The sequence below is a fragment of the Scyliorhinus torazame genome, chromosome 5, assembly GCF_047496885.1.
Source record: "Scyliorhinus torazame isolate Kashiwa2021f chromosome 5, sScyTor2.1, whole genome shotgun sequence".
In the NCBI taxonomy this organism is placed as follows: Eukaryota; Metazoa; Chordata; class Chondrichthyes; order Carcharhiniformes; family Scyliorhinidae; genus Scyliorhinus; species Scyliorhinus torazame.
This window is the reverse complement of record NC_092711.1, coordinates 125661112-125685851: the sequence shown is the minus strand read 5'-3', so window position 1 is coordinate 125685851 and position 24740 is coordinate 125661112. Positions and strand designations below refer to the sequence as shown.

The following is a 24740-nucleotide window of genomic DNA, read 5'->3' as shown; positions in this document are numbered from 1 at the left end:
TGTTTAGTTTCTCTGCCATTTCCTTACTCCCCATTATAAACTCTCCTGTCTCTGCCTGGAATGGACCCACATTGGTCTTTGCTAATCTCTTCCATTTCCCATTCCTGTAGAAGTTTTCCAGTCGATTTTTATGTTTCTCGCCAGTTTGCTCTCATCAGTTTCTTGGTCCTCCTTTGCTGAATTCTAACGGATCTCATGAATCTTTAACTTTTCTTTTTAGCCACTGTTGCATAACTTTTCCTGTTGGATTTTTGTTCCTTAAAAGGAATCTATATTGAAAAATGAAAATGAAATAAAAATTGCTTATTGTCACAAGTAGGCTTCAAATGAAGTTAGTGAAAAGCCCCTCGTCGCCACATTCCGGCGCCTGTTCGGGGAGGCTGGTACGGGAATTGAACCGTGCTGCTGGCCTGCCTTGGTCTGCTTTCAAAGCCAGCGACTTAGCCCTGTGCTAAACAGCCACTATTTGTTGTATTTATGCAAAATACATGTTGCAAAAATCCTGTAGGCTGCTCTCGCCTTTGACAGAGAGAGAGCTGACTGGAGATGATTGAGGATCAGCACACCTCAGGCGAGGGGCCTGGTTGAGAAGGCGGGGCCTTCATGAATAAACTCAGCCAGTACGGGAGTTGAATCCTCTTTGTTGGCCTTGCTCTGCAACACGAACCAGCCGTCCAGCCAACTGAGCTAACCGACCCCTGATAAATATGTAATAATTCCTTAAACATGAGGTATTCCCTGGACCGATCAGTTTCCCAGTCCACCTCAGACAACTTGCCCCACATAACCTGATACTTTCCTTCTGTGAGGGACATCCAGATAAATTAAACAAAGGAACCATGTAACCACCAGGGCCCATCTCCATGGCAATGTGGCACGCTTTGGGGGATTTGAAACAGAAATAGGAACTAAAATCTTCAAGCTTCCAAACACCCTTTCACTCTGTGATCCTTGTGCAATTTGAAGCCAGGTATTAGCAACAAGGCTCAAAGATCAACAGCCCACTGCAGGCAAAGTGGTGAGACCGGCCAGTCCAGCAGAAAGAAACCCTCTGTAGAGATCACCATGTTGATTTAGTGAGGAGCTTGCGACTAGAACGCAGTAGAAATTTGAGTTAAATTTTTCGGATGTAAACAAGAATCTTTTGCCTCTATTTGATTACAATTAGGAGTCACTTAAATCTTATTCTCTAATAAGTCCGGCTAGCAGAAGAACTTATAGAGAAGCAACTTGTACACAATTTAACTTTCAAAATAATACAGAAATCATTTCTTGCTTATGGCAAAACAGCTTGCATTTACTTCAAGAGTTAGAGTGGAAAAGTGAAAGTATGAAAAATAGAGACAGCGAATAGTTTCGATCAAAGCATAGATGATTAATGAATAAAGATGGCCGTACGGACCATCACGGTTATAGGAAATCATATCAGTCTTTAGCCATCTATCTACACCTCTCTATCGTTCTCATTGGTTTGGATTAAAATCAAATGTATTTAATTCAACGGTTTGCTGTCAATCCTCAATGTGCAACATTAGTTCTAAATGTTTCATATCTGAATATTTGTGTATGTTATGGAATGCGATTCTGTGGTTATCAAGTCCAGTTCAAACTGGACTTCTGCTGACTTCGCTATTATCCACATTGTGGACAATAGCACCTTAATGTTGCTATAGTGCCTGCCCTGTCCTTGGAGTGATAACTGGTACAGCTTGTGTTTTAATGCCACACTGTCTTGAACATGTATTTGTTAGAACAATGGCTTTCTCATCTCAGCTCAGTAAAAGTGCTGTTTTAATCTACAATGAAATTATGCATAAGTCAGGCTGTTTTGTGTCTCTGTTGAAGCGAGTTGAAGCTATGTGTTTCGGGATGACCTGAGGTTATGAGTGCTGAAATCCTATTAAAACGGCTTAATATTTATACTAAATAGCATTATTTTACCAGGTATATTAGGAAATAGTTGGTTTTTATCACCCTCCGACCACCCCCACTGACCACCTGTCAGAATGAACAAAATGCAGTCCTGGATGTAGAGCAGAAACAATAACAGCAGAATCCAACCCCTGTAATCGATTGTGAAATTGTTGGTGTCACAGCAGGTCCGATCAAGCATGCAATCCCGTCTCACATTGAGAGGTGGACGGCCTCTCCCCAGTGTGAACTCGCTGGTGTCTCCGCAGGTGGGATAAATGTGCAAATCCTTTCCCACACTGAGAGCAGGTGAATGGCCTCTCCCCAGTGTGAACTCGCTGGTGTGTCCGCAGGTGGGATAAATGTGCAAATCCTTTCCCACACTGAGAGCAGGTGAACGGCCTCTCTCCAGTGTGAACTCGCTTGTGTCTCCGCAGGGTGGATACTTCAGCAAATCCTTTCCCACAGAGGGAGCAGGTGAATGGCCTCTCCCCAGTGTGAACTCGCTGGTGTGTCCGCAGGGTGGATAACTGAGTGAATCCCTTCCCACACTGAGAGCAGGTGTATGGCCTCTCCCCAGTGTGAACTCGCTGGTGTTTCTGCAGGCTGGATAAATATGCAAATCCTTTCCCACACTGAGAGCAGGTGAATGGCCTCTCCCCAGTGTGAACTCGCTGGTGTGTCCGCAGGGTGGATACGTCAGTAAATCCTTTCCCACACTGAGAGCAGGTGAATGGCCTCTCCCCAGTGTGAACTCGCTGGTGTGTCCGCAGGTGAGATAACTGAGTGAACCCCTTCCCACACCGAGAGCAGATGAATGGCCTCTCCCCAGTGTGAACTCGCTGGTGTGTCCGCAGGGTGGATACGTCAGTAAATCCTTTCCCACACAGAGAGCAGGTGAACGGCCTCTCCCCAGTGTGAACTCGCTGGTGTGTCCGCAGGGTGGATAACTGAGTGAATCCCTTCCTACACTGAGAGCAGGTGAACGGCCTCTCCCCAGTGTGAATGCGTCGATGAGTCTCCAGCTCAGATGGGACTCTGTATCCCTTCCCACAGTCCCCACATTTCCACGGTTTCTCCATGTTTCGGGTCTCCTCACGTCTCTCCAGGCTGGACAATCAGTGGAAGCCTCGTCCACAACACGGGTATGGTTCCTCCCCGCTCTGAATATTGTGTTGTTTTTCAGGCTGTGTAACTGATTAAAGCTCTTTCCACAGTCAGTTCACTGGAACACTCTCACTGGGGTGTGTGTTGTGTGGGTCTCGGTGCTTTTCCAGTCACACTGATGTTTCCACAGTCAGTTCACTGGAACTCTCTCACTCGGGTGTGTGTTGTGTGGGTCTCGGTGCTTTTCCAGTCACACTGATGGTTGAAACTTTTAGCTGACAGTTCAGGGGAACATTTCTCCTTCTAGATTCAAAGGCCGATGATATCCAGGTTCCAAGGAAAGGAGTGACTGTCAGATCGAGACGTGATGTTTGAGATTTCGGTCTGCAATTCCTCCTCATCTAATATCCTGTAAAAACAATTTACAAAACTCACCACTGTTAGTACAGGATAGAAACTCAGAACAGACAATTCTAGTTTCTATGTCACATTTTTTCCTCTCTCTTATTCCCCTAAAGCTGTAAATCTCCATCCCACACACTCCCTCCATTCTCACTCTGCTGTATCTAACATTCACCCTCCCTATTCTCCTGAAGGTGCTGATTCAGGCTGATTGACAGATCCAAGCTCACAGATTCCTGTCCAGGAGATCACAACAAATATGAGCTGCAGTCGGCCATTCAGCCCATCGAACCTGAACCATCCAATGGGATCATTGGCCAATCTACCTCAGCACCGTTTTCCCACACTATCCCCCATATCCCCCGACGTCTACAATATCCAGAAACCTATCAAACCGTGTCTTGAAAATACTTGATGACTGAATCTCCAGAATCCTTGGGGTTGGAGAATTCCAAATCTTCACCACATCGTCGAGTAAAGAAATCCCTTCTCATCTCAGCTTTCTCTCCATTTACCTGCCAGTTCCGCATAACACTCGACATCCTCATCAATCAGAAATCTGTCTGGGGGTGGGGAGGTGTCAGGCATGTGATACGGGTGTGGGAGTAGCTGCTTTTCCGCAGGTTCTGGCACCACTCACCTATAATCTGACACTTACCCTGATTGCCCGGCACCCACCTACCTAATCCTTGAATTCATATTTGTTATCGTGTCCCTGGAAGACGCCAGGGTTCAGTTTGGTAGGATTATGCCGGAAAAAGTGAAGAAATCATTGATAAAACAGCGCAGGTGGATTCAGCGGGAATGGAGCCGCCTTTTCAACATGGCGCCCTGACCCTCAGGAGGTCTCTCGATCCCGCGCTCTTTGGGGCTCTGGGAGGCGGCAGAAATGATGACTGTCGACATTATCCATGTTACTGACCAGAGGCGGAGTGTGCTGACTCAATATCTGTGAGCTCATGAGGCCCAGCTGCAAAACGCCATGAAGAGGCTCGATGATCCAGAGGGGAGAATCCTGAACATTCAGCAAGATGCCTCCTCGACGGAGGCAAGAATTCAATCCTTTGAAAACCAGGACTTCTCCAAGTCCTCCAGGCTGGCGGAGGCCCTGGAGGACTTGGAGAACCGAGGGTCGGAGGAAGAACATCCGAGTCGTCGGCCTGTCATCATAGAATTTACAGTGCAGAAGGAGGCCACTCGGCCCATCGAGTCTGTGCCTTGGAAACAGCACCCCAGCCAGGCCCATACCTCCACCCCATCCCTGTAACCCAGTAACCCCACCTAACCTTTTATTTGGACACTGAGGGCAATTTATCATGGCCAATCCACCTGACCTGCATATCTTTGGACTGTGGGAGGAAACCGGAGCACCCGGAGGAAACCCACGCAGACACGGGGAGAACGTGCAGACTCCGCATAGACAGTGACCCAAGCTGGGAATCGAACCTGCGACCCTGGAGCTTTGAAGCAACTGTGCTAACCACTGTGCTACCTTACCGCCCATAAATTATGTTATTTTCTGTCCATTTAGTGTGGAGGGTAAGGCTCCCGTGAGGTTCTTCAAGGACCGACTGCCACGTTTTCTCAGCTGGATGTGAAGCCTGGGTGTTTCAAATTAGAAAGGGTGCATCGGTCTTTGAGGCCGATGGATAGTTTTCATCCCAGGCCTGTAATCATTCACTTCCACAACTTGAGAGAATGTCCTGGAGAGGGAACGGCGAGGTGGCACCTGGCTCCAGGAAGGAGTGAGGATTTACTTCTTCCAGGAATTTTCGACAGCAACACAAACGAAGCGTTGAGACTTTGATGATGTTCAAAGGCAGCTCAAGCCTGTGGGGAGTGAATTCCGTCAGGCTTTATCCTGCAACCCGAAAAATGGTATCCAACAACTCTGTCAAGTCGTTCAATAATCCAACTATTGCCTTGGCCTTCATTAAATCCATGAAGAGCCAGGATCTGGAGGGATGGTTTGCAGCTCGGACTAACTCAGGTTCTAATCCAGACTCTTTCCAGGTCATGGTGTTGTCTGAATTTCAGAATCACAGAAATACCCATAGGGACAGGAGTAGGCCATTCAGCCCCTCGCGTCTGTACTGCCATTTAGTGAGATCATGGCTGATCTGTGACCTAACTTCATATCCCTGAATATCTTTGCTTAACAAAACTCTACCTCAGATTTAAACTTAACAACTGATCCAGCTTCACCTGCTGTTTGTGGGAGAGAGTTCCAAACCTCTCCCCCCCTGAGTGTGAAGACGTTCTTCCCAACATCTCTCCTGAACGGTCGAGCCCTGATTTTTAGACAATGATCCCAGTTTTAGAACCTCCAACCAGTGTAAATAGTTCATCTTCATCGCCCCTGTCTTTCCCTGTTAATATCTTAAATACTTCAATCAGATCACACCTTAATCTTCTAAATTCTAGCAAAAACAGGCCTAATTTGTGTAATCTCTCCTTAAAATGTAACGCCTGTATTCCATGTATCTTGGCATATCGTCTTAGTAAACCGGTGTTGCACTCCCTCCAAGGCCAAAATATCCTTCCTAAGGTGTGGTGCCCAAGTGGGGTCTTGTATAGCTGCAGCAGGACCTCTGTGTCTTTATATTCCAATCCTCCAGATGGGTGGCATGGTTGCACAGTGGTTAGCACTGCTGCCTCACAGCTCCAGGGTCCCAGGTTCAATTCCGGCCTCGGGTGACGGTCTTGTGTCGAGATTTTACTTTCTCCCTGTGTCTGCATGGGTTTCCTCCGGGTGCTCTGGTTTCCTCCCACTGTCCAAAGATGGGCAGGTTAGCTGGATTGGCCATGCTAAATTGCACCTTCGTATCCAAAAGGTTAGGTGGGGATAGGGTGGAGCTCTGGGATTAGGCAGGGTGCTCTTTCCAAGGGCTGGTGCAGACTCGATGGTCCGAATGGCCTCCTTCTGCACTGTATATTCTCTGATTCTATGTAAATGCCAGCATTCCATTCGCCTTTTTGATTATTTTCTGCACTTGTTCCTGCCAGTTTAGGGATCTATGCGCCTCAACCCCCCAGACTCTTTGCCATCCACTGAACTTAACCTATTTCCATTTAGAAAGTCCTCTGTTCTATTCTTTTTTGGTTCAAAACAGATAACCTCACACTCGATTACATGGAATTCCATTTGCCACAATTTTGCCCATTCACCAAGTCTGTCAATATTTCCTTGCAATTTGATGCCATCATCTAGGCTGTCCATAATGCCATCTAACTTTGTATCATCAGCAACAGCGAAGAGGCCCTTCTGCCCATTGAGTCTGCGCTGACACTCGCAAAACACCTGACCGACCTGATTCCATTTGCCAGCACTTGGCCCATAGCCTTGAATGTTATGACCTGCCAAGTGTTCATCCAGGTACTTTATAACCCACCTCTACCACCCTCCCAGGCAGTGCGTTCCAAACAGTCACCACCCTCTGGGTAAAAAGGTTTTTCCTCAAGACCCTTTAAACCACTTGCCCCTCACCATGAGCTTGTGTCCCCTCATGACACCTTCAACTGAGGGGAACAGCTGCTCCCTATCCATCCTGTCCAAGCTCCTAGTAATCTTGTACACCTCAATTTACCAGGATGTTGCCTGGTATGGAGCGCATTAGCTACAAGGATTGGTCGGAGAAACTTGGTTTGTTCTCACTGGAATGACGGAGATTGAGGGGCGCCCTGAAAGAAGTCTACAAAATTATGAGGAGCATGGACAGAGAAGGTAGTCAGAAACATTTTTCCAGGGTGGAAGAGTCAATTACTGGGAGACACAGGTTTAAGGTGTGAGGGGCAAAGTTCAGAGGAGATGCATGAGGGAAGTTGTTTTTACACAGAGGGTAGTGGATGCCTGGAACTCACTGCCAGAAGTGCTGGTGGAAGCAGGTACGATAGTGACATTTAAGGGACGTCTTGACAAATGCATGAATAGGTTAAGAATAGAGGGATATGGACCCCGGAAGAGTAGAACGTTTTAGGTTAGATGGGCAGCATGGTCGGTGCATCCTTGGGAAGGCCGAATAGCCTGTTCCTGTGCTGAACGTTTCTGTGCTCTTTGTTTGTTCTATCCAACCTCTCTTCATAATTTAAATGTTCCATCCCATGCAACCTCCTCTGCACGGTCTCCAATCACATCCTTCCTATAATGTGGTGACCAGAAATGCTCACAGTAAAGTCCCATCTGCCTTTTTCACCACCCTATTAACCTGCCCTTCCACGTTCAGAGATCTCTGGACAAACACGCCAAGGTCCCTTTGTTGCTCAGAACTTCCCAGTGTCATGCTGTTCATTGAATACTTCCTGGTCACATTACCCCTTCCAAAGTGTGTCAGCTCACTTTTTAGGTTTCAAACAGGGGCAGCACGGTAGCATAGTGGTTAGCACAATTGCTTCACAGTGCGAGAGTCCTAGGTTCGATTCCCAGCTTGGGTCACTGTCTGTGCGGAGTCTGCACGTTCTCCCCGTGTGCGCGTGGGTTTCCTCCGGCTGCTCCGGTTTCCTCCCACAGTCCAAAGATGTGCAGGTTAGGTGGCTCGGCCATGCTAAATTGCCCTCAGTGTCCAAAATTGCCCTTAGTGTTGGGTGGGGTTACTGGGTTACGGAGATAGGGTAGAAATGTGGGCCTGGGTAGGGTGCTCTTTCCAAGAGCCATTGCAGACTTGATGGGCCGAATGGCCTCCTTCTGTACTGTAAATTCTATGATTCTAAATCCATTTTGCCACTTTTCTGCCCATTTGACCATCCCGTCTATATCTTCCTGTTACCCAAGACACTCGACCTCACTGTTAACCACCCGGCCAATCTTTGAGTCATTCGCAAGTCTTCCATGTGGGATCTTGTCAAATGCTTTATTAAAATCCATGTAAACTACATCAACTGCACTGCCCCCATCCACACACCTGGTCACATGCTCAAAAAATTCAATCAAATTTGTTAGGCATGACCTCCCTCTGATAGTGTCATGCTGACTATTCTTGATCAAACCTCTCCAAGTGGGGATAAGAGTGCATCAGAATTTTCTCCAATAGTTTCCCTGCCATGACATGAGACTCACTAGTCTGCAGTTCCCTGGCTTATCTCTACAACCCACACAGACATGGGGAGAATGTGCAAACTCCACAGAGTGACCCAGAGCCGGGATTAGAACCTGAGTCCTCAGCGCCACAGTCCCAGTGCTATTGACTGCACCACATGCCGCCCATTCTACAATCTTTCTTAAATAGTAGGACCACATTAGCTGTTCTCAAGTCCCCTGGCAACACCCCCGTGGCCAGAGAGGGATTAAACCTTTGGGTCAGAGCCCCAGCAATCTCCTCCCTCGCCTCCCACAGCATCCTGGGACACAATTCATCCAGAGCTAGTTATTTAATAATCTTATGGGCGGCACGGTAGCATAGTGGTTAGCACTGCTGCTTCACAGCACCAGGCACCTGGGTTTGATTCCAAGTTTGGTTCACTGTCTGTGCGGAGTCTGCACGTTCTCCCCGTGTCTGTGTGGGTTTCCTCCGGGTGCTCCGATTTCCTCCCACAAGTCCCGAAAGATGAGCTTGTTAGGTGAATTGGACATTCTGAATTCTCCCTCTGTGTACCCGAACAGGTGCCGCAGTCTGGCGACGAGGGGATTTTTATAGTAACTTCATTGCAGTGTTCATGTAAGCCTCCTTGTGACACTAATAATAAAGATTATGAATGGGTCGAAGGGCCTCTTTCCGTGCTGTAAAACTCTCTGACTCTAAAGATAGAGGTGGTAGAGGGAGGGAATGAGAAGGACTTTTTAGAGAAACTGCCAAAGCCCAACATTCACCAGCTCTGAGGACACACCTTAGCTCCCTTTCCAATCTGAAAGCAGCCTGAGCTGGATTTACATTCCCCTTAATTGATCATTGCTGGGTGATAATCCTGTACTTCCTCACCTCACACCACTGTGACAGCACCTTCACCACACAGACTGCAGCAACTGACCAAACATCACCTTCCCAGTTATTCCTGAAGGCACCGCCTTCCCAACCTGGCCCCTTGCCTGAGGTGCGGTGATCCTCAGGTCACATCACCGCCGGTCAGCTCTCTCCCGGGACCAGGCCCTGGTTCACAGCCGCCATCTTGGGGAAGCAGAGCGCATGCGCTGGCGTCTTGGTGATGCTGCAGCTAGTGGGCGGGGCCTGAAGGTTTCTGTCCCCAGCCGGGTCCTAGTGCCCGCCGGAGCGTATAATTTCAACAGGTTTTTAAAAAGTTTCACCCACTCCCAGGCTGAACCTCCTGTTAGTAGCCTGGAGGTGTCTGTGGGTCACGTTTACATTCAGTGTGAGAGGCTGCAGCCTCTATATAGCGACCTGAAGGGGGTTAAAAGCGTTTGATTAGACTAAGGTAGACTGGGAGCAAAGACTTTATGGTGAAACAGTTGAGGAACAGTGGAGAACCTTCCAAGTGATTTTTCACAGTGCCCAGCAAAGGTCTATACCAACAAAAAGGAAGGGTGGTAAAAAGAGGGAAAATCGACCGTGGATATCTAAGGAAATAAGGGAGAGTATCAAATTGAAGGAAAAAACATACAAAGTAGCAAAGATCAGTGGGAGACTAGAGGACTGGGAAATCTTTAGGGGGCAACAGAAAGCTACTAAAAAAGCTATAAAGAAGAGTAAGATAGATTATGAGAGTAAACTTGCTCAGAATATAAAAACAGATAGTAAAAGTTTCTACAAATACATAAAACAAAAAAGAGTGGCTAAGGCAAATATTGGTCCTTTAGAGGATGAGAAGGGAGATTTAATAATGGGAGATGAGGAAATGGCTGAGGAACTGAACAGGTTTTTTGGGTCGGTCTTCACAGTGGAAGACACAAATAACATGCCAGTGACTGATGGAAATGAGGTTATGACAGGTGAGGACCTTGAGAGGATTGATATCACCAAGGAGGTAGTGATGGGCAAGCTAATGGGGCTAAAGGTAGACAAGTCTCCTGGCCCTGATGGAATGCATCCCAGAGTGCTAAAAGAGATGGCTAGGGAAATTGCAAATGCACTAGTGATAATTTACCAAAATTCACTAGACTCTGGGGTGGTCCCGGCGGATTGGAAATTAGCAAACGTGACACCACTGTTTAAAAAAGGAGGTAGGCAGAAAGTGGGTAATTATAGGCCAGTGAGCTTAACTTCGGTAGTAGGGAAGATGCTGGAATCTATCATCAAGGAAGAAATAGCGAGGCATCTGGATGGAAATTGTCCCACTGGACAGACGCAGCATGGGTTCATAAAGGGCAGGTCGTGCCTAACTAATTTAGTGGAATTTTTTGAGGACATTAACAGTGCGGTAGATAACGGGGAGCCAATGGATGTGGTATATCTGGATTTCCAGAAAGCCTTTGACAAGGTGCCACACAAAAGGTTGTTGCATAAGATAAAGATGCATGGCATTAAGGGGAAAGTAGGAGCATGGATAGAGGATTGGTTAATTAATAGAAAGCAAAGAGTGGGGATTAATGGGTGTTTCTCTGGTTGGCAATCAGTAGCTAGTGGTGTCCCTCAGGGATCAGTGTTGGGCCCACAACTGTTCACAATTTACATAGATGATTTGGAGTTGGGGACCAAGGGCAATGTGTCCAAGTTTGCAGACGACACTAAGATAAGTGGTAAAGCAAAACGTGCAGAGGATACTGGAAGTCTGCAGAGGGGTTTGGACAGGCTAAGTGAATGGGCTAGGGTCTGGCAGATGGAATACAATGTTGACAAATGTGAGGTTATCCATTTTGGTAAGAATAACGGCAAAAGGGATTATTATTTAAATGATAAAAAATTAAAACATGCTGCTGTGCAGAGAGACCTGGGTGTGCTAGTGCATGAGTCGCAGAAAGTTGGTTTTCAGGTGCAACAGGTGATTAAGAAGGCAAATGGAATTTTGTCCTTCATTGCTAGAGGGATGGAGTTTAAGACTAGGGAGGTTATGCTGCAATTGTATAAGGTGTTAGTGAGGCCACACCTGGAGTATTGTGTTCAGTTTTGGTCTCCTTACTTGAGAAAGGACGTACTGGCACTGGAGGGTGTGCAGAGGAGATTCACTAGGTTAATCCCAGAGCTGAAGGGGTTGGATTACGAGGAGAGGTTGAGTAGACTGGGACTGTACTCGTTGGAATTTAGAAGGATGAGGGGGGATCTTATAGAAACATATAAGATTATGAAGGGAATAGATAGGATAGATGCGGGCAGGTTGTTTCCACTGGCGGGTGAAAGCAGAACTAGGGGGCATAGCCTCAAAATAAGGGGAAGTAGATTTAGGACTGAGTTTAGGAGGAACTTCTTCACCCAAAGGGTTGTGAATCTATGGAATTCCTTGCCCAGTGAAGCAGTAGAGGCTCCTTCATTAAATGTTTTTAAGATAAAGATAGATAGTTTTTTGAAGAATAAAGGGATTAAGGATTATGGTGTTCGGGCCGGAAAGTGGAGCTGAGTCCACAAAAGATCAGCCATGATCTCATTGAATGGCGGAGCAGGCTCGAGGGGCCAGATGGCCTACTCCTGCTCCTAGTTCTTATGTTCTTATTACATTTCGGGGACTTTCCAGCCATTATCAGGATGTTTGTGTGATATTTTCTGACCCTCAGATTGATTTTTCTTTCTTTAAAACACCTATCAGCAGCAGGCTTACTGGCGATTTTTAATGGAAAGGAGGTTATTTGTTATCACACTATTTCCCTGGATGTTTGAACATCTCAGTCTCTCGTCTCTTTCACACTCACTGACACATACACAGAAATTAGGTACAGATCAAGTTGAAGCTGTAATGATGAAAATGGAATGCAGACTGTAGTCTTTATATCGCTGCAGGCCTGTTGTCTTCTTGTTGAGCTGATCCTTTAGTTGGAGTGAAGTGTTTTTAGAAACAAATAATTCTCATGAGGCCCTGAAGCTTCTTGTAGATGAATAGCCAGGAGGTTGGTTCTCAGGTGGACTTGGAAGCTGGATTAAGTACAATACTGTGGCTGCACTGGGAGACATTCAGCTCTGCTGGTTCAGCTGGTTCCAGGTGCTTCAGATGCTTCTCACACACACATTTGCTTTGTTCAGGGTTTATTATACTGCATCCCTGACAATTAACTGCAGGGTTAAAACTCTGGGACCCAGAATACCCCGATGCAATAGCAGTTTACGATGCTCACTCACGCTTATCTCTGTCCCAATTCGAGCTCATTCTCCTGTGTTCAATATGACACTTGGAGACCAACAGTCCCGAGATTTCATATTCTTCAAACGCTGGTTAATCCTGACACAATGAGACATTTAAACTTCACAGGTGGATGGTGGATGCAAAGTTTCCTTGTTCAGGTCCGTGTTTAACTATAACTAAATATTGGTCACATAATCGAATATTGGCCACAGTTTAATGTCCATTGTAACCTGTTAAGTTGCAGCCATCTTGACAGAGTTCGTGGATCTTACAGTCTATAATATCTAGTATCCTTTTTTGAATAAAATATTTTTATTCAAATTTTTACATATTTTCAACCAAACCCCCCCTTACAGAAATAAGAAAAAACAAAGAACACATAAATAAACATCTTATAGCTATGTCACGTATTCCCCCAATATACAAGCCCCCATTAAACGATAATAAACACAGTAGTAAACACAAAGTACCCCCCCTTCCCCCGGGTTGCTGCTGTCCACCTCCTAACGCTCCGTGAGAAAGTCTACGAATGGTTGCCATGGCCTGAAGAACCCTTGCACAGATCCTCTTAAGGCAAATTTTACCCTCTCCAATTTAATGAACCCCGTCATTTCTCCTGATCCAGGCTTCCACGCTTGGGGGCCTCGTATCCTTCCACTGTAGCAGAATCCTCTGCCGGGCTACCAGGGACGCAAAGGCCAGAATATCAGCCTCTTTCGCCTCTTGCACTCCCGGCTCGTCCGATACCCCAAACAGTGCGAGCCTCCAACTCTGCTTAACCTGGATATGCACCACCTTAGACACCGTCCTCGCAACGCCCCTCCAGAACCCATCCAGCGCTGGACACGCCCAGAACATGTGGGCATGATTTGCTGGGCTCCCCGAACACCTCACACACCTGTTCTCTACTCCAAAAAAATGACTCACCCTTGCCCCAGTCATGTGCGCCCTGTGCAGAACCTTAAATTGTATCAGGCTACTCCTGGCGCAAGAGGAAGACTTTACCCTACCCAGGGCATCTGCCCACATTCCCTCGTCTATCTCCTCCCCCAGCTCCTCCTCCCATTTACCTTTCAGCTCCTCCACCGAGGCCTCCTCCTCCTGCATCTCCTGGTAGATCACCGAGCCTTGCCTTCTCCAACCCACCCCCCCGAGAGCACCCGATCCTGGTTCCTACGTGCTGGCAGCAGTGGGAATTCCCTCACCGGCCATCTTACAAACGCCCTTACCTGCATGTACGTGAAGGCATTTCCAGGGGGGAGCCCAAATTTTTCCTCCCATGGCTCGCAAACGTCCCATCTATAAACAGGTCCCCCATCCTTCTAATACCTGCCCTGTGCCAGCTCAGGAACCCCCATCCATTCTCCCCGGGACAAACCGATGGTTCTCTCGGATCGGGGACCACACCGAAGCCTCTGCCTCCCCCCTGTGGCGTCTCTACTGCCCCCAGATTTTGAGGGTCGCCGCCACCAGTGGACTCGTGGTGTACCTTATCGGAGGGAGCGGCAGCGGTGCCGTCACCAGCGCTCTTAGGCTCGTGCCCACACAGGACACCATCTCCAGCCTCTTCCATGCCGCCCCCTCCCCCTCCATTACCCACTTGCGTATCATCGCCACATTGGCAGCCCAGTAGTACCCACACAGATTAGGAAATGCGAGCCCTCCTCTGTCCCTGCTCCGATCCAGAAACACCCTTCTCACTCTCGGGGTCTTTTTCGTCCACAAGAATCCCATGATGCTCCTGCTGACCCGCTTAAAAAAGGCCTTCGGGATCAGGATGGGGAGGCACTGGAATACAAAAAGGAACCTCGGGAGCACCGTCATCTTCACCGACTGTACCCTACCCGCCAGGGAGAGTGGCCGCATATCCCACCTTTTAAACTCCTCCTCCATCTGCTCCACCAGCCTCATCAAGTTGAGCTTGTGTAGGGCCCCCCAGCTCCTGGCCACCTGTATCCCTAGGTACTGAAAACTCCTTTCCGCCCTCTTCACTGGAAACTCATCTGTCCCCCTTCCCTGGTCCCCTGGGTGTATCACGAATAGCTCACTCTTCCCCATGTTGAGCTTATACCCGGAAAAGTCTCCAAGCTCCCTGAGGATCCGCATCACCTCCGGCATTCCCCCCCCCCCGCCAACCGGGTCCGCCACATACAATATGTGCCTGAAGGCATTTCCAGGGGGGAGGCCGAATTTTTCCTCCAACGCCCCAAGGCTCGCAAACGTCCCATCTATAAACAGGTCCCCCATCCTTCTAATACCTGCCCTGTGCCAGCTCAGGAACACATACAGTCTGCATACAGAGATACCCGATGTTCCTCCCCCCCCCCCCCCCCCCCCCCCCGGCCCCACACACACACACACCAGCCCCCTCCAGTTCCTGGACTCCCTCATTGCCAAAGGCTCAATTGCCAACGCAAATAGCAGGGGGGGGGGGGGGGGGGGTACCCCTGCCTCGTCCCCCGGTACAGCCAAATGTATTCCGACCTCCTCCGATTTGTGTCAGCCCCTCATAGAAGTCTCAAAATACCCCATTTATTCCCACCGCACTCCGCACTGTGTTCCCCCTTTATCCCTAACTCCCCCAATCTCCCTCGCTGCCTCCCGCTTCTGAAGCTGGTGTGCCAACATCCGGCTAGCCTTCTCCCCGTATTCATACACCGCCCTTTGCGCCTTCCTCCACTGCACTCCGCCTTCTTGGTAGTCAACAGGTCGAACTCGGCCTGGAGGCTTCGTCGCTCCTTGAGTAGTCCCTCCTCGGGGACCTCTGCATACCTCCTATCTACCCTTAAAATCTCCCCCACCAACCTCTCCCTCTCTCTCCTCTCCTTCCCCTCCTTGTGGGCCCTAGTGGAGATTAGCTCTCCCCTAATCACCGCCTTCAGCGCCTCCCAGACCACCCCTACCTGCATCTCCCCAATATTGTTAACCTCTAGGTATCTTTCAATGCAACCCCGGATCCGCCCACTCACCTCCTCATCCGCCAGCAAACCCATCTCCAGGCACCACAGCGGGCGCTAGTCCCTCTCCTCCCCTAGCTCGAGCTCCACCCAGTGCGGGGCATGGTCTGAGATGGCTATGGCCGAATACCCGTGTCCTCCACCCTCGGGATCAGCGCCCTGCTCAAAACGAAGAAGTCAATCCGGGAGTAGGCTTTATGGACGTGGGAAAAGAAAGAGAATTCCCTGGCCCCCGGCCTAACAAACCTCCATGGGTCCACTCCGCCCATCTGGTCCATAAACCCCCCAACACCTTGGCCGCCGCCGGCCTCTTACCCATCCTTGATCTAGAGCGGTCCAATGCTGGATCCAGTACCGTATTAAAATCCCTCCCCCATTATCAAGCTCCCTGCCTCCAGGTCCGGAATCCGGCATCGTCCCAATTCGGGGGATACACATTCACCAGGACCACCCGCACCCCCTGCAGCTTACCATTCACCATCACGTACCTACCTCCATTGTCTGCCACGATGCTCAGCGCCTCAAACGACAACCGCTTCCCCACAAAAATCGCCACCCCTGTATTCTTTGCATCCAACCCCGAATGGAAAACCTGCCCTACCCACCCCTTTCTCAGCCTAACCTGGTCTGCCACCCTCAAATGCGTCTCCTGGAGCATGACCACATCTGCCTTCAGTCCCTTCAGGTGAGCGAACACACGGGCCCTCTTGACCGGCCCATTCAGGCCTCTCACATTCCAAGTTATCAGCCAGATCAGGGGGCTGCCCCCCCCCCCCTCTCCTGCCAATTAGCCATCTCCCTTTTTAGACCAGCCCCGTGCCCGCGCCTCCCGCACTCTCCGTTCCCCCCAGCGGCAGACCCTCACCCCGACTCGCGCTTCAGGCTCCAGCTCCCCTTTGGCCAATGCAGAAGCAACCCAGTCCCCCCCCTCCCCCCAGCTAGGTTCCCCCCGAGCTGCGTTGCTCCCCCCATAGCACTCCCGTAAGTCAGCTGACTCCTGCTGACCCCGGCCGCTCCCGCCACTCCATCGACCCCCCGCAGTGTGAGAATCTCCCCATCCCTCCTGTCCATCAGCGGGCGCTCCTCTCCAGCACCACCCCTCCCCCGCCCCCGCCCTTCCCTAGCGCGGGAAAAAGCCTGCACTTTCCACCAAGCCGGCCCCGCCCCCTCTGGCGCGGCTCCCTTTCGCGGCCTGATCCCAGCTTCCCCACCTCGGGCCTCCCCTCTAGTCTGCCCCGCAATGGGGCCCCCTCTTCCAACCACCGACGTCCACACTCTCACCAAACCCCCACTACAAACCATTTCACCCTACCCCATCCAGCACCCAAAAAAACAGGACCAAACAGAACAGAACATCCCCCCAAAACACAACAATCACATCAATCCCCTCCCAACCGACCCTCAATCCGAGTCCAACTTTTCGGCCTGGATAAAGGTCCATGCCTCCTCCGGTGTCTCGAAGTAGTGGTGGCGGTCCTTGAAAGTGACTCACAGTCGCACCGGCTGCAACATTACAAATTTGACCCCCTTCTTATGCAGAGCCGCCTTAGCCCGATTGTACCCGGCCCTCTTCTTGACCACCTCCTCGCTCCAGTCCTGGTATATCCGGACCTCTGCATTCTCCCACCTGCTGCTACGCTCCTTCTTTGTCCACCTTAGGACACACTCCCTATCCACGAAGCGGTGGAACCGCACCAGCACCGCCCGCGGCGGCTCGTTGGGCTTGGGCCTCCTTGCTAGGACTCGGTGGGCCCCCTCCAGCTCCAGGGGCCCCGGGAAGGCCCCCGCACCCATCAAAGAGTTCAGCATCGTGACCACGTATGCTCCAACATCCGACCCCTCCACTCCCTCCGGGAGACCCAGAATCCACAGGTTCTTCCTCCTCGACCGGTTCTCCATGTCCTCGAACTTCTCCTGCCATTTCTTTTTTTTTTAAAATATATTTTATTAAAGTTTTCAAACAGAATTTTTCCATTTTACAAATCAACATAAAAATAGTACAGTAACTGATAAATAGCATTCTTTAAATAATATAGTGAACTAACAAAGCAACAAAAAATAGTGCTCCCCCCCCCCCCCCCCCCGCTGGGCTGCTGCTGACGATCTATTTTCCCTTAACGTTCCGCGAGATAGTCAAGGAACGGTTGCCACCGCCTGGAGAACCCCTGAGCCGATCCTCTCAGCGCAAATTTTATTTGTTCTAGTTTTATAAACCCTGCCATATTGTTTATCCAGGCCTCCACGCCGGGGGGTTTCGCTTCCTTCCACATGAGTAAGATCCTTCGCCGGGCTATCAGGAACGCAAAGGCCAAAATATCGGCCTCTTTCGCCTCCTGCACTCCCGGCTCTTCCGCTACCCCAAATATCGCCAACCCCCAGCCTGGCTTGACCCGGACATTCACCACCTTTGAAATCACCTTTGCCACTCCCCTCCAGTACTCATCCAGTGCCGGACACGACCAGAACATATGTGTGTGGTTCGCCGGGCTTCCCAAGCACCTCCCACACCTGCCCTCCATTCCGAAGAACCTGCTCAGTCTTGCTCCCGTCATATGTGTTCTGTGTAGAACCTTAAATTGAATCAGGCTAAGCCTGGCACACGAAGACGAGGAGTTTACCCTGCTTAGGTCGTCAGCCCACAGCCCCTCCTCAATCTCCTCTCCCAGCTCTTCTTCCCATTTTCCCTTCAGCTCCTCCACCATCGCCTCCCCCTCGTCTCTCATCTCCTGATATATTTCGGACACTTTGCCCTCCCCGACCCATACCCCGGAAATCACTCTATCTTGGATCCCCTGCATCGGGAGCTGCGGAAATTCCCTCACCTGTTGCCTCGTAAACGCCCTCAGTTGCATGTATCTGAAATTGTTCCCCGGGGGCAACTCATACTTACCTCCAGCGCTCCCAGGCTCGCAAACGTCCCGTCTATAAACAAATCTCTCAGTTTCCTAATTCCTGCTCGTTGCCAGCTCTGGAACCCTACGTCCATCTTTCCTGGGACAAACCTGTGGTTATTCCTGATCGGGGACCACACCGAGGCACCAGTCACCCCCCTGTGTCGCCTCCACTGCCCCCAGATCCTTAAGGCTGCCACCACCACTGGGTTTGTGGTATACCTTTTCGGGGAGAGCGGCAGCGGCGCCGTCACCAGCGCCTTTAGGCTCGTTCCCTTACAGGACGCCATCTCCAGCCTCTTCCACGCCGCCCCCTCTCCCTCCCTCATCCACTTACAAACCATCGCCACATTGGCGGCCCAGTAGTAGTTGTCTAGGCTCGGCAACGCCAGTCCCCCTCTGTCCCTGCTACGCTGCAGGAACCCCCTCCTTACCCTCGGGGTCTTCCCTGTCCACACAAAGCTCATAATGCTCCTGTCTATTTTCTTGAAAAAGGCCTTTGTGATCAGAATGGGGAGACATTGAAACACAAAAAGAAACCTCGGGAGAACCATCATTTTTACTGCCTGCACTCTGCCCGCCTGTGAGAGCGGCAGCATATCCCACCTCTTGAAATCCTCCTCCATCTGCTCCACCAGCCGCGTCAGATTAAGTCTGTGTAGAGTTCCCCAGCTCCTAGCTACCTGGATCCCCAAACATCTGAAGCTCTTTTCCACTCTCCTTAATGGCAGGGCGTCTATTCCTCTTCCCTGGTCCCCGGGGTGTATTACAAAAAGCTCGCTCTTCCCCATATTTAGCCTGTATCCCGAAAAACCTCCAAACTCCCTCAATATCTGCATAACCTCTGTCATCCCCTCTATAGGGTCCGCAACATATAGCAGTAGGTCATCTGCGTAGAGTGACACTCGATGTTCCTCTACCCCTTTAACCACCCTCCTCCATTTCTTAGAGTCTCTCAACGCTATGGCCAGTGGTTCAATTGCCAATGCGAACAGTAATGGGGACAGGGGGCACCCCTGCCTTGTTCCCCTGTGTTGCCGAAAATACTCCGATCTTTGCCGGTTTGTGACTACACTTGCCACTGGGGCCCCATATAGGAGTCTGACCCATCTGACAAACCCCTCCCTGAACCCAAACCTCCCATAAATACTCCCACTCTACCCTATCGAATGCCTTCTCCGCATCCATCGCCACCACTATCTCTGCCTCCCCATCCGCTGGGGGCATCATTATCACCCCCAGCAGCCGTTGAACGTTGACATTCAGTTGTCTCCCCTTTACAAACCCTGTCTGGTCTTCATGCACCACCCCGGGACACAATCCTCGATCCTCGTCGCTAGCACTTTTGCCAGCAGCTTGGCGTCTACAGTTAGGAGCGAGATAGGCCTGTATGACCCACATTGCAGCGGGTCTTTATCCCGCTTCAGGATTAGTGATATCGTCGCCTCCGACATTGTCGGGGGTAGTATCCCCCCTTCCCTGGCCTCGTTAAAGGTTCTCGCCAGCAGCGGGGCCAACAGGTCCACATATTTCCTGTAGAATTCCACCGGGAACCCGTCTGGTCCCGGGGCCTTCCCTGCTTGCATGTTCCCCAGTCCTTTAGTCACCTCATCCACCTCGATTGGCGCCCCCAGACCCACCACCTCCTGCTCCTCCACCCTCGAGAACCTTAGTTGGTCCAGAAACTGTTGCATTCCCTCTTTTCCCTCCGGGTGTTGGGACTTATGTAGCCTCTCATAGAAGGTCTTAAACACCTCATTTACCTTCCCTGCTCTCCGCTCCGTAGTTCCCGTTTCATCTCTAACTCCCCCAATCTCCCTCGCCGCTATACTCTTACAAAGTTGTTGGGCCAACAGCCGGCTCGCCTTTTCCCCATATTCGTATCTCATCCCCTGTGCCTTCCTCCACTGTGCCTCTGCCTTTCCTGTGGTCAGCAGGTCAAACTCCGTCTGAAGTCTTCGCCTCTCTCTATATAGTCCTTCGTCCGGGGCCTCCGCATATCTTTTATCCACCCTCAAAATCTCCCCCACTAATCTCTCCCTTTCTTGCCCTCTTGTTTCTCCTTGTGAGCTCTAATGGAGATCAATTCTCCCCTAACCACCGCCTTCAGCGCTTCCCATACTACTTCCCATACATACGACCTCGCCATTGTCATTGACCTCCAGGTATCTCTCAATACATCCCCGCACTCTTCAACAGACCCCCTCATCCGCCAATAGTCCCACATCCAGTCTCCAGAGTGGGCGCTGCTCCCTCTCCTCTCCTAATTCCAGATCCACCCTGTGCGGGGCATGGTCTGAAACGGCTATGGCCGAGTACTCCGTTCCTGCCACCTTCGAGATCAGTGCCCTACTCAGAACAAAGAAATCTATTCGGGAGTATACCTTGTGGACATGGAAGAAAAAGGAGAACTTTTTGGCCAACGGCCTAGCAAATCTCCATGGGTCCACTCCCCCCATTTGTTCCATGAACCCCCTAAGCACCTTGGCCGCTGCCGGCCTTCTTCCGGTCCTGGATCTAGACCGGTCTAGCCCTGGATCCAGCACAGTATTGAAGTCCCCCCCCAATACCAGGCTTCCCACCTCCAGGTCCGGGATATGTCCCAGCATCCGCTTCATAAATCCCGCGTCATCCCAGTTCGGGGCATATACATTTACCAGCACGACCTCCTTTCCCTGCAATCGACCACTCACCATCACATATCTACCCCCGTTATCCACCACTATATTCCTAGCCTCGAATGACACCGTTTCCCCACCAGTATCGCCACCCCCCCTATTTTTTGCGTCCAACCCTGAGTGGAACACCTGTTCCACCCATCCTTTCCTTAACCTAACCTGATCCGCCACCTTCAGATGCGTCTCCTGAAGCATGACTACGTCCGCCTTCAGTCTTTTTAAGTGCGCGAACACCCGGGCTCTCTTAATCGGCCCATTCAGGCCTCTCACATTCCACATGATCAGCCGGATTGGGGGGCCACCCGCCCCCCCCCCCCCCACCGTCGACTAGCCATCCCCTATTCTGGGCCAGCTCCCCGTCCGGGTCCCGCACACCCACCCATCCCTCAGACGGCACCTTCCCTTCCCGACCACCTCTTCTCTTGCCAGCTCCCCCTTGCACTCAGCAGCAGCAACCCAGTTAGTCCCCCCCCCCCCCCCAGATCCCCATCTAGCATGGTTTCTCCCCCCATGATGCTTCCGAAAGTCAGCTAACTCTAACTGACCCCGGCTTCCCCCGTTCTCTCTTTGACGCCCCTGCGTGTGGAACTCTCTTCCTTCCTGCGCCTATCTTCCCGCCATCATCTTCATAGCGTGGGAAAAACCCCGCGCTTTCCTATCGGCCCCGCCCCCTATGGCACAGCTCCCTCATTCCCCATCCCCCCTCTCAGTCCCTTTTTCCACCGGCGCCCACATTTCTCCGTGTCCCCCCATCTAGAGGAGAGAAATTCCCCATCTATCGTTTCAATATTATAAACCTCCCATTCCCCAATTTACACTTCTGTACCACAGCCTTGTGTTCCCCCCCCCCAACATCAGTCCCTCTGTTCTAGTCCAGTTTCTCTTCTTGGATGAAGGTCCATGCCTCATCCGCCGTTTCGAAGTAGTAGTGCTTGCCCTGATGCGTGACCCACAATCGCGCCGGCTGCAGCATCCCAAATTTTATTTTCTTCCTGTGAAGCACTGCCGTGGCCAGATTGAAGCTCGCCCTCCTTCTCGCCACCTCCCCGCTCGTATCACTGCATTCTCCCACCGGCTACTCCGTACCTTCTTGGCCCAGCTCAAAACGGCCTCTCTGTCCGTGAAGCGGTGAAATCTCACCACTATCGCCCTTGGTAGTTCTCCCGCCTTTGGTCTTCTCACAAGGACCCGGTGAGCCCCTTCCACCTCCAGGAGGCCTGATGGGGCCTCAGCTCCCATTAGCGTATGGAGCATCGTGCTCACATAAGCCCAACGTCAGCTCCCTCCTTCCTTCGGGGAGACCTAGAATCCGTAGGTTCTTCCTCCTCGAGCTGTTCTCCAGTGCTTCCAGCCTTTCGATACATCTCTTGTGTAGCGCCTCATGCGTCTCCGTTTTTACCACCAGGCCCTGTATCTCATCCTCGTCTTTGGCTGCCTTTGCCTTCACTCCACGGAGCTCTATCGCCTGGACCTTTTGTGTTTCCTTCAGCCCATCGATTGCCAATAACATCGGCGCCAGCACCTCCTTCTTTATTTCCTCCACACACCATCGGAGGAATTCCTGCTGGTCCGGGCCCCATGTCGTCTGGGCTCCATCCGCCGCCATCTTGCTTCTTCCTTCTCTTCTCTGCTGCTGCTCCAAAGGATCCTTCGCAATCTGGCCACTGCCACTGGTCTTTCCCATACACACCCGGGGGGGACCTTCCTTCGTCACCCCACACTGGGTTTGGTCTGAAAACATTTCCGTTGGGGCTCCCGAAAAGAGCCCAAAAATCCGTTAGAACGGGAGCTGCCGAAACGTGCGGGTTAGCAGTGCATCGCCCCAACCGGAAGTCCTCCTGCCATTTCTTATGCAGCGCCTCGTGCGCCTCCACCTTCACCGCCAGGCCCAAGATCTCGTCCTCATTCTCCAAGGACTTTTGCCGCACCTCCCAGATCGCCGCCCCTTGGGCCTTCTGGATCTCGAGCAGCTCGTCTATCGAAGCCTTAATTGGCTCCAACAGCTCTGCCTTCAATTCTGTGAAGCAGCGCTAGAGAAACTCCTGCTGTTCCTGCGACCACGCTGCCTGGTCTCCACCCGCCACCATCTTGATTTTCCTCCCTCGCACTTTTCGCTGCTCCAAAACTACTTTTTTCACCGCTCCACTCCTGGTCCAATCCATACAGTGCCGGGGAAATGTTACTATCACCTTCCCACACTGGGAACCGTCGAACAAATTCCGCTGGGGGCCCTGAAAAGAGCCCAAAAGTCAGTTTCTGTCGGGAGCTGCTGAACGTGCGACTTAGCTCCGCATAGCCGCAACCGGAAGTCCAAAAGCTATGGCTTCTCGGAGGTCATCATTTCAGTGGTGGGAGTCTAGAACTCGCTGTCTGATAGGGTCATAGAAGCAGAAATCCCGATCACTTTAAAATAAATGTCTTGGATATCCAATTGAAGGGCTGGGACATGCAGGGCAATCGACTGAGATCTGCAAAATGGGGTTAAGCTGAATAGCTCCACTTCAGCCAGCACTCACACAATGGGCCAAATGGCCTCTATCTGGACCAGGACTTTGAGGTTTTTACTCTGATAGTTGGAGTTTGTTTCTGATGATAATAACCTTGAAGGGACTGGAGTTTAACATTCTAGATATCGGTGAAATAAATCAGCTGTTTTAAACACGTTGTAGATTTTTGTCTTTCCTGCCTGAGTGTTTAACATCACCTGGCTGGAGCTCAGAAAGCACAATCTCACCTCATAGAATTTACAGTGCAGAAGGAGGCCATTCGGCCTATCGAGTCTGTACCAGCCCTTGGAAAGAGCATCCTACTTAAGCCCACAACTCCACCCTATCCCGTAACCCAGTAACCCCACCTAATCTTTTTGGACACGAAGGGCAATTTAGCGTGGTCAATCCACCTAACCTGCACATCTTTGGAGTGTGGGAGGAAAGCGGAGCACCCGGAGGAAACCCACGCAGACACCGGGAGAACGTGCAGACTCCACACAGACAGTGACCCAAGCCGGGAATCAAACCCGGGTCCCTGGTGCTGTGAATCAACAGGGTTACCCACTGTGCTACCCTTGCATCCAAGCTCCCGGATTGTCTGTTTTCTCTCCGGGTAAGATGCTGTTTGTCTCTTGTATTTCACTGTGACAGGGCGGAGACCTGATTGAAGGGATTCAAACATGGAAGTTCTGGGAAAAATGGGCAAGGATTTCAGAGGTGACAACATGTTCAAAGAGTTTGGAGAGGAGAGGGAGGTTGAAGATGGGGCAGTAATGTATAAGGATGGCAGGGTGAAGGGTTTGTTTTATTGTGGAGGGGGTGATGATGGCAGATTTGAAGGACAGAGGGACAGTACCTGAAGAGAGAGAAATGTTGACAATATCCATGGACACAGGGTAGTTGGCTGATCAGTAGCTGAGTGGGAATAGGGTCGATGGAGCAGGAGCTGGGTCTCATGGACTAGATGAGCTCTGAGAGGGCATGAGGGAAGATGGGAGACAAACCAGAGAAAGTTGTGGGTTGAGGGAAAGGATGAAATTTAGAGACAGTTTGGTCCGGTGGGCTCGTGGAAGGGAGGGAAGCAGCAGAGGCAGCTGATCGGATTTACTCAATCTCAGTCACAAAGAAGCTCCACAAGCTCCTCACACT

General features: G+C 50.7%; 2 protein-coding genes across 9 annotated transcripts in view; one reads left to right on the top strand and one right to left on the bottom strand.

Moving 5' to 3' along the window:
• LOC140421791 (uncharacterized) overlaps positions 1–24740 on the top strand; it is an 864226-nt gene that overhangs the window by 110756 nt on the left and 728730 nt on the right. The gene's annotated exons all lie outside the window — the stretch shown is intronic.
• Positions 1279–9529, bottom strand: LOC140419709 (uncharacterized). Of its 2 annotated transcripts, none has more exons than XM_072503642.1 (2): positions 9333–9529; positions 1279–3427 (listed from the first exon to the last, which is right to left on the bottom strand). In XM_072503642.1, the coding sequence occupies exon 2, from the start codon at positions 2991–2993 to the stop codon at positions 2106–2108; it is 888 nt and encodes a 295-aa protein (XP_072359743.1). In that variant the 5' UTR covers positions 2994–3427; positions 9333–9529; the 3' UTR covers positions 1279–2105. The 2 variants fall into 2 exon arrangements, with proteins under 2 accessions (XP_072359743.1, XP_072359745.1); XM_072503644.1 differs by having other exon boundaries at positions 9440–9529.

Excerpts from the sequence above, each read along its gene's own strand:
- LOC140419709 (XM_072503642.1), bottom strand. The coding sequence starts at position 2,993 with ATGGAGAAACCGTGGAAATGTGGGGACTGTGGGAAGGGATACAGAGTC.